Here is a 19,796-nt window from a genome sequence, read left to right on the forward strand (position 1 = left end):
CAAGATGAGGTTCAATGGACAAGGAAGCATCAGGGAGTACATTATGCAAGGGATAGACACTGTTGGGAAGTTGAAGGGCCTAAATGTGACAGTTGAAGATACTTTCTTGGTGTATCTGCTGCTTAACTCACTGCCAGACCAATACAGTCATCTCAAGAGTCTCTACAACACTCAGAAGGGAAAATGGAGTCTTGATGAACTTTCTTGGTGTGCAGGAGGAAACTGAGGTACTCAAGAGGGGTAAGGCTGTAACCATAAACTACATGGGAAACCCAATGAACTACTTGGGAAAACCCAAGTTTAAGACAAGTTCTGGAAATTACTTCAAGGGAAGTTCATCTAAGAACCCTGTGAAATCTGAATTTACCAAGGGTAAATATCTTAATGCATCACCAAGTCAAGTGAAATGCTTCTTTTACAAGAAAGTTGGACATTTCAAGAAGGACTGTGATGGCTTTAAGAATTGGCTGAATAAGAAAGGTAACTTTTTACTCAAATCAATTTTCTCTGTTGAGTCAAATGATTTTGAAACTGACAATTCTTGGTGGTTTGATACTGGTTCACCTATTCACATTGTGAACTCATTGCAGGGATTATCAAGGAAAACAATCCCAAGAAGGAATGAGACTAAAGTATGTACTGCAAGTGGTCAAAAAGTAGAAGTTCAAGCTGTAGGAATTGTTAAGTTATTGTTTAGGAATAAATTTGTGTTAGAACTATCTAATGTGTATTGTATTCCAGAAATAAAGAGAAACCTAGTATCTGGTTCTCAATTTGTAAAAGATGGTGATTTTAGCTTTTCAAGTAATAATATTAGGATGTTGTTTTATAAAACTGATTTCTGTTTTGGTAATGCTGATATTATTGATGGCTATTGGCATGTTAATTGTGTTCATGAAGTTTTCTGCAAAAATAGTTGTTCTGCTTATGTGTTTTCAATAAATAAAGTTTCTGGTGTCACAAGAAAGTTCAAGCAAAATGCATCTTCTTTTCTATGGCATAAGAGATTAGGTCACATTTCAAAATTTAGAATGCAGGAACTAGTTAAACAAAATATCTTGCCTGCATTAGATTTCAATGATTTTGAAACTTGCATAGACTGTTTAAAAGGAAAAATGACAAATTCCAGAAATTTTAATTCTAAAAGAAGTGAGCATCTTTTAGACTTAATACATACAGATGTGTGTGGACCATTTCCAGTTCAAACTATTTGTGGAAATTCATATTTTGTCACCTTTATTGATGACTTTTCAAGATATTGTTTCATCTATCTCATTTTTGGAAAATCACAAGTGTTGGATTGCTTCAAAATTTTCAAAAATGAGGTTGAAAGACAAACTGAGAGATTAATTAAGATGGTGAGATCGGATAGAGGAGGTGAGTACTTTGGCAAATACTCAGAAAATGGACAACATAAAGGACCCTTTGCTTTATATTTAGAAGAGTGTGGAATTGTTGCTCAATACACCACACCTTACACTCCTCAACAAAATGGGGTTTCTGAAAGAAGGAACAGGACCCTAATGAACATGGTTAGGAGCATGTTTGTTAGATCAGGCCTACCAAAAATTTTATGGGGAGAAGCCTTAAAGACAGCTAATTACATTAGTAACAGAACTCCTACAAAAGCTGTGAAAAATACTCCATTTGAGCAGTGGTTTGGATATAAACCAAGCCTGAACCATTTTCATGTGTGGGGATGTAAGGTTGAGGCAAGAGTCTATGATGCGGAGAAGAATGACAAGTTGGATTCACAGTCAATATCAGCATTTTTTGTTGGACATGCAGAAAAATCAAAGGGGTACAAGTTTTATAATTCTGCAAGAAGTCAAAGAATTTTTTAGACAAATAGAGCAACATTCTTTGATGAGCTATTTGATCAGTGTGAGGCAGTAATAGATGCATCAAGCACAAGTCAAAATGAGAAGAATTTTCCGGAATGGTTTGTTTATCCAGAAATTGTGGTTGAAGATAATGCTTATATTCAAGAAAACATGATCATTGGAAATCAATTTCCAATAGAAATCATGCAAAATGAACCAGCTGCAATAGTTGAAAATCAAGCAAATAATGGTGTGGAATTTCAAGAGAATGAAGTAGGTGAAAATGAAGCAGTTGAAGCTGTTCCAGAAGCAATTCCAGTGAGAAGATCAATAAGAGAAAGAAGGCCTGCAATTTCTGATGACTATCATCTATTTTCTACTGCGGTGGAATTTGATTTGGGAAAAGATAATGATCTTGTTTGTTACAAGGAGGTAATGTAATCTGTTAACAAAGAAAAATGGAAATTGGCTATGGAGGATGAGTTGCTGAGCATGTCAAAGAATTGTGTGTGGAACTTGGTGGAAAGAACAGCAGAAATGAAGCCTATAGGTTGCAAATGGGTATTTAAAACCAAAAGAGATGCAAATGGAAAGATTGAGAGGTATAAGGCTAGGCTGGTTGCAAAGGGTTACAATCAAAAGGAAGGGGTGGATTACAATGAGACATTCTCACCTGTGTCAACCAAGGATGCTTTCAGAGTCATCATGGCTTTAGTGGCACATTATGATTTGGAACTGCACCAAATGGATGTCAAAACAGCTTTTTTGAATGGAAACTTGGAGGAAGAAATTTACATGCTTCAACCAGAGGGATATGTGGAAAATGAGAACAAGATTTGTAGTTTAAAGAAGTCCATTTATGGATTAAAGCAGGCTTCTAGACAATGGTACTTGAAATTTGACAAAGTGGTCACAGATTTTGGATTTGAAGAGAATAAACTTGATGAATGCATATATTGCAAGATCAGTGGGAGTTATTTGATATTTTTAATTTTGTATGTTGATGATATTCTACTTGCCACAAACAGTGTAGCCTTGTTGAAATCAACCAAAGAATTTCTGCAAATGAATTTTGACATGAAGGATATGGGAGAAGCACACTATGTACTTGGTATTGAAATTGAGAGGGACAGAAGCAAACATGTGTTGGGATTATCTCAGAAGCATTATGTGGATAAAATACTGCATAGATTTGGCACGGAGAAAGGGAGAAATGGTGAATCACCAATGTCAAAAGGTGATAAGCTTCACAAAGGTCAATGTCCACAGATTAATTTCCAACAAAAAAGCATGGAAAATGTTCCATATGCAAGGCTGGTAGGAAGTTTAAAGTATGCTCAGGTCTGCACAAGACCTGACATATCTTTTGCAGTCAATATGCTATCCAGGTTTCAATCCAATGCAAGACATGAACATTGGGTTGCAGGGAAATAGGTTTTGAGGTATTTGAAAGCAACTAGAGATCATGTGTTAGTCTACAAAAGAGTTGAAGATCAAGAACTGAAGGTAGAGTGCTTTACAGATGCTTCTTACAAGCAGGATCCAGATGATTTAAAGTCGACATCTGGATACATCTTTATGCTTGCTGGTGGAGCAATATCCTGGAAAACCAGCAAACAGTCATTAACTGCAACATCAACATTCCAAGCAGAATATATTGCTATCTTTGAAGCAACAGCTCATGCATTGTGGCTTAAGAATTTCATTTCAAAACTGAAGATATTGATTCTGCAGCAAAAACAATGACTATATATTGTGATAATGCAGCAGCAGTTTTCTTTTCAAAGAACAACAAAAGAACTTCAACATCTAGGAATATAGATGTGAAGTACTTCTCTGTAAGAGAAAGTATGAGAGACAAAGAGGTGGAAATTGTGAAGATAGGAACAAAGGAACAATTGGCAGATCCATTGACAAAGGCTTTACCAGTTGCTTGTTTTATGGAGCATGTTAAGAAGATGGGAGTGTTGTCTAGTATTGATGCTTAAGTTATTGAAATTGTAGGTTTACTGTGTAATGGTTGCAGTATTAATAAGTTCTACAATATTCAAGTGATTTGTTTATCACATTTAAGTCTATTACTTCATTTTATATAGTATGAATTTAACTGAATATTGCATCTGCATAATCATTTCAAGTATACATGAAGTACTGATATGAATCAGTGATATTATGCAGTAGATAATAGACTTATTTCCAAGATTAATCTGGAGTCAATAATGCTTAAAGAATTGTTGATTACAATATATGTTAAGCACATTCAGTTCTTTGCATTTGAGGTAATTCATGTAATTGCAATTACTGTGTTGTGATTTCAAGAAACCTTGTGTTATTAACACATTGCAATTCTTGTAATTCAATGCAGTTGGTTGCAATTGACAGAATTTTGAGAATTAGATGAATGTTGTTTAAATCGAGTGCACACTACAGCAATAGTTTGGTTCCTCTTACATCTAGACATATATCTAGTTCAGTGGGAGATTGTTAGATCATATTGAACTCGATATATAAAGTTGGTATGCACACGAGTTGCAGCAGCAGCAGACAAAGAGAATGGAGCTAAGTTATTGGGATTTAATAAAACATTGGTGATTTAATTAAGTTGTAAAATCATTAATGAACACTTGATTAAAGCCATCTGATTTGAATTTAAATATTCAAATTATGCATTGATTAGGATAAGGACTTGTCTGAATAGATAAGAAGTTATGAGCAGTTTCCTTGATGGAAGGAACTGCTGTAAACTGCAAAACAGTTATAAAATTGTTTATCAGATTTGTTGATTCCCCTGCAAGAACATAAACTAATCTCCATATATATATATATATACCCATCAATACAAGGAGACGTATCGTGTGGATCTTGGAGAAGGAATGGACAACACAAATCGAACTGGTTAATTACTTAAACTCTATATCTAATCCTAGTCTGACATAGAAATATGTTTTAGTTTATATACATGTTCTGCATTTGAGTTGCAGTAAGCTAGTTTCAGTTTTACACAGTTTTCTGCACAGGCTCAACGGTGGACAAGAACTCATGTAGTAAAAAGGAACAGGCCACTATATTTTGAATCTTTGTTCAATTGCAAAACACTTGTTTCTGCCAAAACTATAATCGAATTAATACGTGCATTCCCAAGAACTGCTTGTGTGCCAACTTGAAGTCCCTCCACATCAATCAGAAGATATTTGATCATTATTTGCTATATTTCTCATCTTTGGCAGATTCTATACTCCAATAACTGTCCCACACTCCAACACTGTGAGATCTTTCAAAATCCAACTTCAGATCCACATCAAAGAACCTACCATAGGCTTACCTGATTGATAATTGATATTTTTTTTTAATTCTAAGGCTCAATACATGGTCTTAATTATATGGCGTTGTTATTCTATCAATGGGAAAATCCGTTCTTTTTTTTTTCCTTTTAATTAATCAATTATTAATATATATATATATATATGGAAGTTTTGTTGTTGCAATGTTGCAAGCATTGTCCGATCATGGTTTTCCGTTTTCTTAATGCTCAGAAGCACAAAACAAATAAATCTCCTGATCTTAGCTGGGTAGGGTATGATGGTGATGAACGAGCATAAAGATCTAGGTAGAATGTTTTGTTTTGCTGGGTACATTGTTTTCTAGGGCATTTTGGAAAATTAGATGGTTAAATTTAACATAAATTAAAGGTAATTAAAAGAAAATAGTTTGCTAGGTACACTTAGAACTTTGCTTGATACATTTAGAAAGACCCATATCAAATTTGGAGGTCTAATTAGAACCACCCTTAGTTTTCTAATAATTTTTTATATTCCACTATAAGAAATAAAGAAACAACTCAAAATATATTGCTTTTTAGTATATTATTGTGAGATTAGTCTTTATTAATAAAATGAAGATTTAATATCATATTTTTTCTTCTTCATTCTATAGTTGTATTTTTATTATTGGAGAGATTCTTACGTAGGGCAAACGTACCACGTTGTTGGTAGTACTGCTCAATCAGTGAACATGCAAGGAGATGTTTTGAATATTTCATTTTAATAAGTAAGGATAATTTCGGAACACACTTTAAATTTTCTGGGTTTTGATTGGGCTATCCCACCACCACGTTTGCCCTATGTAAGAATTTCTTATTGTGAGATTAGTCTTTATTAATAAACATATATTTAATATTAACTTATGTCAAAACAATGATATAATGTTTTATTTCACTATTTTGACAACATTAATGAAATAGCATTGGTTGAAGAGAGGGCCTATTCATATCTCCAAAATTGGTATTTGGACCTCTCTACTTAATAGACCTCCAACTTACTTTTAGAAATAACTAATTTGCTATCTATACCTCCCTAATTTTCCCACAATGCCCATCGTCCAATATAATCAATGAAAACCTTCTTCTTCTTTTTTTTGCTTTTTTTTTTTAAGATTCTATTCATACCTTCAAAATCGGTAGTTTGACATTTTTCAATTTTTGGAAATTTCACAATCTGCAGTTTGTACTCTCTCTCGATAGAGTTCTATTATGATTAATTACAGTGGAAGCCATCATTAATCAGATTTACTCGTTTTCTTCTTCTTATGATATATGATTACCATATATCTGAAATTGGTAAAGACCAACAAAAAACTAAACGAAACAGGGTTCAAGAAGAGACGCTATTTTTTTCTTTCTTTTTTATGTTCTTATTGGTAATTTGACATGAGTTTGACTTTTTTTTTTTAAGAAAAGCCAACTATAACTTGGAAAAAAAAAAAATAAGAGGTCCAAATAATAATTTTGGATGTCATGAGATTTTGAATAAAGAGGCCTAATATTCATATCTCATCATTGTAGTTTTTTAATATTTTTAAAACAAAATAAAATTTTGTATTGTTAACAGGCCGGCCCACAATATGTCTTGTTCGGACTGTGTCGGGCACATAAAAGGCTCAAACCTGGCCAGGCCAATGGATTAATAATCCTAGGCCTAGCCCGACCCGTTATCGGTTATTCTAATATTCTCGAGTCGTGCTTAGCCACTAATAAGCTTAAGCCGTACTTGGCAGCTTTTAAACTTGCCTGATCCGTGCCGTATTCGTGCTTATCGTCTCGTTTGCCACCTGTATAAGCAACGCATGTGCAAAAAAGTTTTATTTATATTTATTTTTACTTTCGAATGAAAACAGGTTAATATTCTTGAGATTTTTTTTTTTGGTAATTTTTATGTATCATTAATTATATTGCTATTTATGATAATGCCCTCATATATTAAAAACTATAATAAAGTTTTTCAAAAAAAAAAACATTATAAATTAATCTATAATCTAATAATATTTTTGTTATTTCACACCTGTCAAAGTATATTCTCTACATTCTCAAAAAAAAAAAAAAAAAATATATATATATATATATATATATATATCTCTACTTATGCCTTCGGGTATCAATTTATATTCAGAAAAATAAAAACAGAGACAAAATTCTATAAAAAAAAAAGGAACTCAGAGATGAGCACTCTGCTCCGCTCCCTCCCAAACCCTAGCCGTCAAGGCTCGGGATCTCACCGATGTCGAACTAGGCTGATGTCGAACCCAATTCGGGTAGGTTTACATTTACTGTTATTCAAGAATGAATGGAAGAAAAACATGAATTATTCTGTTTCTTTTCTGGGTGCTTTACAACAGTATTCTTTCAAGAAAGTTGAACATTATTAGTGTGAAACCCAGTACTGCATTTTCTTAATAATAAACGTCATGACCAAATGTAGGATAATGGTGCTTGACTCGGCAAAAAACGGATGATGTGCTTGTGCAGCACAGCAATCTTGACAAAGTGCAGCACAGCAATCTTGACATATCCACCCATCTTGACAAAGTTGTCCATACTACATTAAGGCTTTGACAAAGATGTATATGTAAACTTCCCTCGATTAGCATATTCTGGTCCTAATGTGGACAAGCACTGTCAAATGTGCTTGAATATACAAATACATATTACCAGATTTGACAGTGCTTGTTCACATTAGGACCAGAATATTCTAATCGAGGGATGTTCTGTAAGTTACTGGTCTACAGACCTAAGATTGAAAAGCCCTGGCTTCAAGTCAACCATCGTAGCAATTTCAGAATTTATCCATTGCATTTCCGGCTCCAGCCATTCTCATCTCATCCGAGCCTTGATAGTAGTTCTTTTGCTAGCTGCTAGAAATGGCAGACCTGGTCGTATCCCCAGCTTTGCAAGTGATCTTTGACAGAATAGCATCCCCTGTCATAGAAAAGTTTGCTGACTTGTGGGATTTCAAGGACAACCTCCAGAGGCTAAGAGAGACCTTGATGCTGATTCAACCTACTCTCGAGGATGCGGAAGAGCAACAATTCTCCAACAAAGCTGTCAAAATTTGGTTGTCAAAGCTCGAGAAGGCAGCTTATGATGCTGAGGACGGACTGCACTACTTGACTGCTAAAGGTATGATCCCTAGCAGTCGTTATCAACTTGATGATCTTAAGACTGCTTCCCACATTAAAGAGATGCTTCTGGCATTAGAAACAACTGTAAATGAGGGACTTGTTAAGTTTACTTTTACAAGGCCTAATATGGTAGATCGTCGATCTTCCGTGTGGGAGACTAGCTCTTTTGTCATCAAGTCACAGATATATGGAAGAGATCAAGACAAAGATAAGGTCGTGAAACTGTTGCTGTCTTCTCAAGCTCACCAGGAAGGATATGCATCTTGTATCGCAATAGTTGGTATTGGAGGAATTGGTAAGACCACTCTTGCTCAATTAGCATATAATGACGAGAGAGTAATCCAAAACTTCGATGTTAGGATGTGGATTTATGTCTCTGATGATTTCAATGTCAAGAAGATCATGAAGACAATTATCGAGTCAGTAACCAATGATGAGTGCAGGTTCTCAGACATTGAACTTCTTCAGTCTCAGCTTTGGCGTCTGCTGCACAATAAAAGATACCTCCTCGTGTTGGATGATGTTTGGACTTCGCATCACAATGACTGGGACATTGTTTAGAGGGGGTGTTGATGGATGCAAAGTCATTGTTACCACCCGCAATACAAAAACCGCACTCATGACAGACTCTCCAAATTCCCCTTTTTATTTGAAGGGCTTAGAGGAGGAGGATTGCTGGGCTTTGTTCAAGCAACAGGCTTTTGGGCGAGGAGAAGAAGAGAAATATCCACACCTTTTACCAATTGGTAAGCAGATTGTCAGAAAATGTGGAGGTGTGCCATTAGCAGCAAAAAGTTTGGGAAGTATAATGCGCTTCAAAAGAAATCAACAACAGTGGTTGTCTGTGCAAAATACTGAACTTTGGAAATTGGATGTGTGCGAACTAGACATTCTTCCTGCCCTGATGTTGAGTTACTTTTATCTACCATTTCATCTTAGAAGATGCTTTGCCTTCTGCTCAATGTTTCCAAAAGGTTATGAATTCAGCAAGCACAAGTTAATTCACATGTGCATGGCGGAAGGCTTATTATTGGGGGAAGACGTGTGCAAGCGACCTGAAAATGTTGGTGATGACTACTTCACCAATTTGTTGTGGATGTCTTTCTTTCAAGAAGTAGATCGATGTGATGGTGGAGGTGTAATTGGGTACAAAATGAATGATGTCATTCATGACCTCTCACAGTATGTTGCAGGGGACACAACCGTGATACTTGAAAATGGTCTCCAACCAAAGAGTTTAGAAAATATTCGCCACTCCTCTGTTGTTTATAGATATAGAGCAATTACAATTCCACGAGCTCTGTATGAAGCACAACACCTGCGAAGTCTGTTATTTATTGGAGAATCTGGCTTGATAAAGAACATTCATAAAATCTGTTCAAGTTTTGTATACTTGCGTATGCTAGATCTGAACAGTTGTGATGTTCACAAATTGCCAGAATCATTGTGCGACTTAATATGTTTGAGATATCTTGACCTGTCTTACACACCTATATTCACTCTTCCTTATGACATGGCATGGATACTCGTGTCTCTGCAGACTTTAAACCTACTTGGTTGCCCTAATCTGAAGCGTTTGCCTTACTTGGGAGGCATGACAGGCCTAAGACATCTTGATGTAACTGCATGCAGAAGTTTGACTCGGATGCCTAAGGGTTTTGGAGAACTACATCAACTTGAGACATTGCCATTGTATGTTATTAGCTACGACGGCGAGGCCTTTGAGCTGGGTGGTTTGAATCTTTATGGCACGTTGAATCTCACACACTTGGAAAATGTAACCAAGGCAGTAGAAGCGAAATCAGCAGGATTGAGGATGAAAGAGAATATCGAGTCATTGGGACTACATTGGAAAGGCGAAGATGTGGATGAATCAATCATGATAAAAGTACCTAAAGCCCAACAAGAAGCAGTCATCTCAGTATCACAGACAGTGCCACAGAATTCTGACCCTGTGGAAGAAATTCTTGAAGCCTTGAAACCGCACGACAATTTGAAGATGCTAGTTATAAATGGGTATCCAGGAACTAGACTTCCTGATTGGACTCTCCCGAATCTAACTGCAGTTTATTTGAAGGAATGTAGAAATTGTCAGAATCTTCCAGCTCTTGGGAATCTCCTGATGCTTAAAACTCTTTCTTTGCAAGGAATGGATTGTCTGAAACACGTTGGTGCAGATTTCTATGGTGATGGTACCAGCATACCATTCTTGTCACTTGAAGAGTTATCTCTCTGTGATTTATCCAACATGGAAGAGTGGTCGAGTGCAAATAACATGACTTCATTCCCGAGATTGAGGAAGTTAACGGTTAACAGATGTCCCAAGTTAGCACATATACCATTCTCTGAATCTCTTCAACATTTGGAGTTGCGCGGTTGTAAACTACGTTTGATGTCCATAGCAAATTTAAGTTTACTTTCTGTGCTCGTCTTGGAAAATATTCCAGACCTATCCTCTCTCCCAGAAGGACTTATTGCATCAGCTCATCTGTCTTGTCTGAAGATTTTGTCATGCCCCAAGCTTTGTTCACTGCCTTTGGAGATGGGAAATTGCCTTACTAGTCTGAAATCATTGACCATTGGTTGGTGTCAAGATCTTTCGTCTCTGCCTGACAGTTTGCAAAACCTCAAAGCTCTGGAATCACTGGAGATTAGTGACTGTCACTACATAATCTCCATGCCGGATGGTGCTATTGGAGGTTTGAGTTCCCTTCGAACTTTGTCCATTGAGAACTGCACTAGTCTGACTTCCTTGTCCTCAAGTTTGGAACATTTGACATTCCTTGAACACTTGACCATTATGTATTGTCCAAGTCTTGATTCTTTTCCAGAGGGTGTGCAACACCTCTCTGCCCTTCGAAGTTTGACTATCCTGAGCTGTCCTTGGTTTGACTCTCTGCCAAATGGCTTACAAAATGTCAGGACACTACACTGTTTGGAAATTAGTAGCTGCACAAATCTAAGAGCTTTGCCAGAATGGTTTGAGAATCTTGACTCTCTTAGATCCTTGACCATATCTGCTTGTCCTAATTTAGAAGAATTGCCGGCAGGTCTAAAGCATCTCACTAAACTCCAGTACCTCTCTATCCAAGAATGTCCCGAGCTTGAGCAAAGATGCAGACAAGGAAGTGGAGAGGATTGGTTCAAAATAGCTCATGTTCCACATAAATACATTAGTTCTCCTCAGGTCTGTCAATCCAGCGAAGCAAGCACCTCAGGCGGATCGTCTTCTCAAACATCTGCTCAGTAAGCAACTTCTCTTTTCATCATCATCAGTACGGCATTATCACTATGGCTATCGTCACTGCTTCTGGCTCTGGAGCCCTTGAATTCTTTATTTAGATGGATAAATTGATCGCAGAATATTAATTCCTTTTGTTGTGTAATTTCAATTAGGAACAAGTCATTATCAGTCTATTTCTAGCCATTTATCTATGAACTGCACAAGAAATGAGTTTAGAGTTTCATTTCCCAATCTGATACCGTTCTAGATTATGTATATGTATAATTGCTTCACATTCGTTCTAGTTACCAACTTACCATTGCTTTGTGTTCAACAGCGGCATGAGCAACTAAGCAATCAACAGCCTTCACAGCATAAAGACTGTTAATACCCCTACTTTGTTTCTCTAGTTACGTTTTTATTATCATAAAGACTTCAAAAGTGTGTCAGTAAATGTATATCTGGTTCAGGAGCTATCTGCTGGTCTTTTGATTAAATGGTTTTGTTTTTCCATTTTAATATTACTCTGTGGTAAGACTCTGGATGATGATTAGATGGAACTTGTTATTTGGCCTAAGAATCTCAAGGTCATCAAGCAATTGGGTGTTGGAACCTTCATCAATCTTAGGATTCAGGAGAAACAAATTTCGTATTATGAATGAGAAAATGTGTCAGCAATTTGAAGAACATTACAGCCTGCTTGAAAAATTCATTTCATGAATAGGTGCTTTAAAAACTCTTTTGTTTTCATAAGAATGTTCTGAAATTGAACAAATGAGTTCTATTAGCAGGTTTTGAAAACACCATGGGGCAGAAGAAGAGGATGAAGTCTAATCAGGATGAATCCCAACTCCTAAGTAAACAAAGAAACCTATTGCATAGTGGTCTTTAAACAAATTTTCAAGTTTAAGTTTGTTCTTTAATTTTAGTTATGACCAGAAAATTATAAATCTTTCAGATTGACTTGCAGAATCTTAACCCAATTGCCTGCATTCCTTGAGACCTCAGATTTTTTAAGGACTTTCTCTAATTTTGATTTGTACAAAGTAGATGCCATAAACTACACACACACACAACAAAGAAAAACGAAAGTGTGATCATATGAATGAATGAGGCATTTAAACTTCACTGGAACTCAACCCACATATTGAGATCTATTAACTGCAGACTTAGAGTTTTGAAACATGGGGTCTGGTGCTTGCTACAACTTTTATCACCTTCCTACCGAAATTTCAGATTCGAGAAGAGTTAAATGGCTTGACGTAAACAATGGCCTTGATCCTGAAGTTTCTACAGGATGAAAGCTAATAAGGGCTTAAATTCAGCAATCATCGTTTAGCTACTATTAATGGCCACTGAATTACTGATGTAACAAGTTCCTAGGTGTGAATTGAGGCATAGCTATAGAGAAAAGAAGACTTTTGCAAATGCCTTGGTGTGATTGTACTTTTTCTGGTGTTAAAGACTTGTGAAAACTAGTATGAGGCCTTGGCATACACATTGAAGATGTTGCCTATATGAAAAGCAAACTCTATGCTAGTTCATCAAATTCATGATTTGCGTTTCAAATATCATTTTCAATTTTGGTATATTTGACCCACCCATTCGTTCCCACTGTTGCTGTTTATGACAATTTTCAGGTTCTTGTATATTTGAAGACCCAAACTCGTTGACCTATTGAGTGCGGATTCCAGCATCCTCTTCTCACTTCTATTGAAAGGTGGCTGCCAAGACGGAGAAGAACAATCTGCAGAGGGCAGATGTACAATGAACTGTTTGAAGAGATGTAGGCCTGACCCTGTTCATCTCCTTAATGATTTTACCAGTTATGTGAGTCACTGTCAGTACAGAAAGTTTGAAATGAAATGGAAAATAGTGTGTAGAGTTTGATTTGCCTAATTATCTGTAAACTGAAAGGATATGAACTACACATCGTGTAGTAAGCTTTGGATGATTAACGGTGATCCTGTAATTGTTGATTTGTTGAGAGACAGCAGTACGGTAGAATAGTTCCCACTTTCACTTACGTAATGTATATGCATGTCTTCTTTTATCGTGTGTAAGATTGGATTGATTTTGATATGTATGGGCATTGTCACATTAACACGGACACCATTCTCACTTGACATGATCATCTTTTTACAATCAGTGTCTCAGTCTCGAGACATTTTCTTTTATTAAGAATCTTGCTACAATATGGATTTCCTACTAAGAAGAATAGTAGCAAAATCCAGGCATTATTTGCTTGGAGGTCAAGAAATCAGCCTCCGTAAAAAGAGCAGTAGGGCGAACGAAAAAACACACACAATCAACTCATACAAACCGTAGCACACTGCAAGATGGTTAAAATTTGGTTAACAGGAAGATCCTATGTTAATTCCAATTTGAAAAGAATGGCCCTTGCCAAGTGAGAAGTAAACTTGGTTCTGTTCAGATGACTTTTAGTGAAGAATAAATTGCCTACCAAAGAAAGGCAGAATCTGTCTGGGGTGTAGCTTACAAGGGTATACATTTGTGGTTGCTAGACTACCTGCATACATGCGCAATATGAAATACTGGGACGGGGCATGCCAAACAGAAACTGCTTCTGTTTGGAATCTGGTTTGTATAGACCTTGGGGTATCCGGAGCCCGAGGTAAGCAGATTAACGCCAGTACTGCAACAGAGTGCCTACTATTACCTACCATAAGTGACCAACCATGACACCATGACATGAAACCACAAGACAACAACTCAACAAGATGCTAAAGCTCTGAAAGGAAAAGCCTAGTTTCAACAGATCCATTAACCTTTCCCAACAAATCCAAACAGCATTGAATATTATATATCCGCTAAATAATAAAGCAAGTCTAATAAGACCCATATCAGGGAATAAAATCTAACACCAACAATGCTAATATCAAGCCATGAATTGTTCAAACTCAAAAACAAAAACAAAAGGTTACATGGCATTCATTAAATCACTACTCCAAGTCTTCTTCACAGATCCTGAACGCTCAAACCTATAATAAGAAAGCAAAACAAAATTGTTAGTACAGTTGAGTTGACGAAATAAGAAGAAACTTCACTGACTACGAACGTGCAGATATAAGAATTGCATGGTTTCAGGAAGCAATCAGATATAAAACAGTTAATAGTAAAAGTCCAAAATAAATGGCACAAATAAACGATAAAAGCATACCTGGAGGAAGGGATTGCTTCAACTTATCAGCCTTCTCAGTATCAAACACACAAAGTGTGTAAAGGTACTTGGAGCATCGAACCTTGAACTTGACTGCGTCCTTCGTCTTCTTGATTTTCACAGAACGGGCATCCTTCCTTCTTGCAGTCAGGAGGAAATCCTTGATCTCATGGATTTGCTTCGGCTATTGGCAGAGAAACAAAGTAATTAGAAATCATAGACATTACACTCGGTCAATTACGCACTTGAAACCATTAACTATCACAAATTTCACTCTCAAGAATGTCCATTTACACAAAATAACAATTGTGTTTTAAACAGATATTAGCAAAGAGCTATAATTGGGGAAGACAGAAACAGGAGATTATAAAGACCAGTTTTTCAGATGCGGGTTCATATCAAAACACTAATCTTATATTTCAATAGTCAGCAACAGGAAAGAGAGATGATGTATCCCAATAAACTGTGAAAATTGAAAAGCCAAAAGGCACCTTTTGTATTATAATCTGGGTTAAAATAGAGATCATCAAGGTCTGGAGCGTATAATATGAAAAAGGTTCATAGCAATTACTACATCATGCAGTTCATAGCAAACAAGAAGGTCCATAGTTTAATGACATAGGGTCTAGAGCAGCAAAGGCATACACAAAATAACATCTTCCCAGATCCATAACTGTATTAACCCAAACACAATATCACCTACTTGAGCTCCAAAAGACAAGAGCAACACTAACTGACGCCATCCTTATAATGCAAATGATGAACAGAGGACTAAAACCCATTAACACCATTCTTAGCTATTATTTCAAAATCGATTTTTCTCCTCTTTCTTCATAAATCAAAATCCCACTTTAAACTGTAAATAAAACCAGAAAGAAAAAATATATATATCTCATCCAAGATCGCTGCACTGTTTCAGAATGCTCCTACTTTGTTTAGCTAGCATCAAACTAAAACGAAATCTGAAAGCCACACAAAAAATATACAATACAAACCCATTACACGAAATCTCAAAGCTCTACAGCATAACAAAACCCACCTCTCTCTCTCTAAATCGAAATCTTAGACAGAAGCATTATATAGATTGAAATCGGGAAAATAAGAGAGAAAAACGTACCATTTTGGTGGGTTTGGGGTTGCGTTTGGTCCTGGAGGCTGCGAGTTCTGTGAGGGAAGGACTTGAAGCCGATTTGGGAGACGAGGCTTTATAGTAGCGAAACCCTACTCTCTTCTAATCTTCTACTTGCCCGTTTAGTCCCTGCGCCTTGCTATTATATCAAAAGAGGCCCATGGGCTCTTAGTTACTTTGTACCATCATGGGGCTCATTCCACATTTTGTTTGTTCTAACCACCCCACTTTTCAATTTTAAAAGCCGTGCTGAATCAATTTTATCTCTTTGAATATATATATAGCATCAATTTTCCAGACCCAGAATATATACTACATCATTAAATTTGGAACTTTAATCTAAACTAGACAAATACTACTTATTTGAAACATACTGAAGCGAGCTTATAGACCATCAGGAACACCTCGCTCTCCCAACGAAAAATCATCTTCTATCCAATTGCCCACCTCAACACTCAACTGTGGTACCATGAAAGTAAATATTTTTTTTATAAATGTTAAATAGGTGAAGCCAACAAACCATAAACCCACAAAGAAACCTAAAATAGAGTACTAAATTTAACCAATACTAACTCCTTCCCAAGAGGAATTAGCATGCTGCTCGGGGAAGAAAAAAAAAATCTAGCATACCAGCTTTGATACCCTTCTTTGAATTCTTGCGCACCTTGTCACTCGACCTACTCTACTTGTCACTCTTCGAAGCAGATTGATTACTACTACTCGGAGTGGATTTTTGCTCAACAGTAGCAGCTAGCAAGCAACCCTATGGGCAGAAGGAGTCTTATTCTTGGTTCCACGAGGTCGACCAACTTTACGCTTCAGAACCACAGCCCTTTTTGCACTCTCTTTTACCAATACTAAACTAAGGGTACCAGCTTCCCCACAATCAAGCTCAGTCTAAGTTTCTTTGGGGATGCCACATTGCCTCTTTCCCTCTTCTTTGCTGACTAGAGAGAGACTAGATGGAGGTACGGTAGCCTAGATTGGTGAGTAAATATGGGCATTTGAAGTCAACATTGGGCACCGATAGCAACCCCAGTAAGGTTAGGAAACTCTAAATGAGTTGAAATAGTCATCACCAGCATTGGATGCTAGTACTATCGCCTCCTCTATTAACAATGCCAACCCCACACATCGCTTCCTCACATGCGTCAATAACTTACACCACGATATCACCACAGTAAAGCTACGCTTGAACAAAAGCGGCTATGCAAGGTCTGCCACCACCCAGATATGAAGCCTACCAGTAAAAAACTTCGCTAGATCAGTCTCAATGTACCTACCCAGCGTACCATCAATAAGCTGGATCAACTGAGTAGAGCAGGAGGCCCTGTGATGCCCCGAAAATTCATATTTATTTTCGAAGGATTTTCCAGAATTAATATTATGGTTTTGTGGTTCGTGGACGGAGTGGAAGTGTTTCGGACGAATTTTTATTCGAAAAGTGTGGATTTAGGGGGAGTTCAATGTTGATTTTTAATACGTTGATATTCTCCGAAAACTTCCTTCACGAAAGTTGTAGAGCGCGTGGATACGAGTTCGTGGATATGTGGAACGCGGGAATCGGAGTTAGTATGAAAAAGTTATAAGCATTTGAAAATTTGGAAAGTTATATATATAGGGGTTTTCGTTTTCGGAAATTTCCATTTTTATTTTCAGAAGTTTCCAAAACCGGAAACTCAGAAACTCTCCGTTCTCTCTCCTCACCCTCGACTGACCCGGTTTTCCGACCAGGGATGAACTCGCAACTCCGGTGAACTCTACAGGTGAAACTTTCCAGATCGACTCGCCTCCTTGTTCCGCTCCTCCCTGTGGTGGCCTCTACAGGCGATTCTCCTCCACGGCGGCACTGCAAGGCGGCAAAGTTTGAGGTATTTGGACCCGATCGGAAATCCTTGCTCCAGCGACGTCACGGCATCAAGTTTTCTTGGTTGAGTTCGTAGGAGTCTCCTTGATAGATTTGTGGTGTTTGTTTGGATCGATTCACGTCGAAATCGGATCAACTCAAGGTGAACAGTTCATGGCTGCTTGTGGCGGCGATCTAGGCCGAGTTGGCTTGAACCCCATGTATTAAAGTTGATCTATTTGATGTTCTTGACATTTTGGACTGTTGGATTAATCTAGTTTTGAGTTTTGGCCGGTGGTGGTTAGGGTGGTTGCACTGCCGACTGTGGCTGCGTTTTGGCGGCCTTCCGGCCATGTAAGAGATAGTTTCTGCTATTATATATCTTTTACTCGTCAATACGAGCGTTATGATATATAATATGCAATTTTTGGAGATCGTATGAATATATTGTGATTTTTACGGTTTCGGACCATTTGATGATTCGGATTTGAGCGTCCGATCAACTTGTGATTTTGACATATCGATCGTATAAGTATTCCAGAGACATTGGGTGGTCTCGGATGTAGTTTCACCTCAATTGGAGTCACTTAGGGTTTTGAACATTATTCCTTGTGTTCCATTGACTGAATCAAGGCTGTACTTTCCTTAGGTGCTTGACAGAGTACGTTCTGTAAGTAGTCTAGTGGTGTCAAGACGCAGCGGGAATTTCGAGGTGAATAATCTCACAACGTTCATTTACGAACGGAGTTACCATTATTGTTTTGGCGTTATTTGTTTAACTGCAAACTATAGTTGGTATTAGTAGGCATTCCTGAGCGAATGACTACGTATATATATATATATATATATTTACGTGAAATATATATTCTTGTGAGTGATGTGTGATGAATAATATGCATGGTTGTGTTCATATTATTGTTGAAGACGACTTTTCTGGAAACAATATTGTGGAAAAGATGTTTTCTATTGCTTGAAAAGTATTGAGTTTGATGTTACATTTTTGAGTCAGACGCGACTTATTTTAAATGTATTGATCTTTGTACCAAGAGCCACAGATGGTGAGGATGGATGGGGAAAGCCGAAGTTAGATTTTTGTAACGTTTTTAGGTCAGGTGCGACTTACTTAACATTTGACTCTAAGACCAGATGGGGTCTGAAAATCATATGTCACAGATGGTGACAGGTCGTAGATGGTGACCTTAACGTTTGATTTTAAGACCAGATGGGGTCTGAAGATCATATGTCACAGATGGTGACCTTGATGTTTGATTTTACGACCAGACGGGGTCTGAAATCATATGTCCAGATGGTGACAAGTCGCAGATGGTGACTAGGGCAAGGAATTGGAAATCATGCCTTTGGTCGGACGAGTGGTTACGACTTCAGTTAGAGCTCTAGTCTGTCTACCATTATAGCTTATGGGGGTAACGATCGAGGTTGCTGGAGACTCATAAGTATGTGGTTTTAACGGAAAGTTCCGAGAGTATTTTTCTTTTATTGTCTAGATGAGACTTGAATTGCTTCTTGATGGTTAAGTTAGCAAATAGAACATTGTCACAGCGGTGACTTAAGTTGTCCCTTCAATGGAAAGGATATGGAATGTTAGAAGGAATCATAGTTGCATTGTTTCCTTAAGTTGATTTGTGTGAGTTGTTGATTGGTGTTCATGAGTTACTCATACGGGCTTGCAAAAGCTTACCGGGTTTGTTGTGTGACAACCCGGTGCACCATTCAAACGGTGTAGGGGTTAATTATGTAGCTCAGGGTAATCGTGGCTGAAGCTGAGGTAGCTTGTTGGCAGTAGAATAGGTAGGAAGCAAATTTTGTTGGGTTTGGCATTGTATGACTTCCTCTATGTAGCAAGCTCTGAGGAGCATTTACGCTTTACTTTGTGATGACAATTTAATTCGTAAGCTTGTGTAATATGTGACTCTGTGGAGCGGGTCAATATTGGAATTGTGAGTTCAGGGCATCAATATGTACTTGATTTAAAAGGAAGATGTTTCCATGTATTTTGTATTGATGGCTGAACGATCACGCATGTATAATTATGAGATTATATATCAATTTTTATTTGTGTTAAAAATCAGGGGTGTGACAGGCCCGCGTGATTGTCATTAACCTTTACTTAGAAACCTAGG

The 19,796-nt window shown here is 37.3% G+C and overlaps 2 protein-coding genes across 4 annotated transcripts; one reads left to right on the forward strand and one right to left on the reverse strand.

Annotated features, from left to right (window-relative positions):
* The first annotated feature begins 7,271 nt into the window (after positions 1 to 7,271).
* On the forward strand, positions 7,272 to 13,510 carry LOC112169310 (putative disease resistance protein RGA1). 3 transcript variants are annotated; one of them, XR_002924619.2, is made up of 5 exons: positions 7,272 to 7,409; positions 7,577 to 8,571; positions 8,720 to 11,522; positions 11,837 to 11,909; positions 13,140 to 13,510. XR_002924619.2 is itself a non-coding variant. In XM_040509195.1 (4 exons), the coding sequence occupies exons 2-4, from the start codon at positions 8,016 to 8,018 to the stop codon at positions 13,153 to 13,155; spliced, it is 3,375 nt and encodes a 1,124-aa protein (XP_040365129.1). In that variant the 5' UTR covers positions 7,272 to 7,409; positions 7,577 to 8,015; the 3' UTR covers positions 13,156 to 13,510. The 3 variants fall into 3 exon arrangements, 1 of the variants encoding a protein (XP_040365129.1); XM_040509195.1 differs by lacking the exon at positions 11,837 to 11,909; XR_005802042.1 differs by lacking the exon at positions 7,272 to 7,409 and having other exon boundaries at positions 8,434 to 11,522.
* A 756-nt stretch (positions 13,511 to 14,266) lies between these two features.
* On the reverse strand, positions 14,267 to 15,955 carry LOC112169256 (60S ribosomal protein L38). The gene is made up of 3 exons (XM_024306269.2): positions 15,798 to 15,955; positions 14,681 to 14,864; positions 14,267 to 14,501 (listed from the first exon to the last, which is right to left on the reverse strand). Exons 1-3 carry the CDS (start codon positions 15,798 to 15,800, stop codon positions 14,479 to 14,481), a joined length of 210 nt encoding a protein of 69 aa, XP_024162037.1. The 5' UTR covers positions 15,801 to 15,955; the 3' UTR covers positions 14,267 to 14,478.
* Between the last annotated feature and the right edge of the window lie 3,841 nt (positions 15,956 to 19,796).

Source organism: Rosa chinensis, chromosome 6 (assembly GCF_002994745.2).
Source record: "Rosa chinensis cultivar Old Blush chromosome 6, RchiOBHm-V2, whole genome shotgun sequence".
In the NCBI taxonomy this organism is placed as follows: Eukaryota; Viridiplantae; Streptophyta; class Magnoliopsida; order Rosales; family Rosaceae; genus Rosa; species Rosa chinensis.

Coding starts and splice junctions, on each gene's coding strand:
- LOC112169256 (XM_024306269.2), bottom strand. Junction 14,502..14,680: donor GAAGCAATCCCTTCCTCCAG/GTATGCTTTTAT, acceptor TTCTTATTATAG/GTTTGAGCGTTCAGGATCTG.
- LOC112169310 (XM_040509195.1), top strand. CDS start 8,016: ATGGCAGACCTGGTCGTATCCCCAGCTTTGCAAGTGATCTTTGACAGA. Junction 8,572..8,719: donor AGTTGGTATTGGAGGAATTG/GTAAGACCACTC, acceptor TGATGAGTGCAG/GTTCTCAGACATTGAACTTC.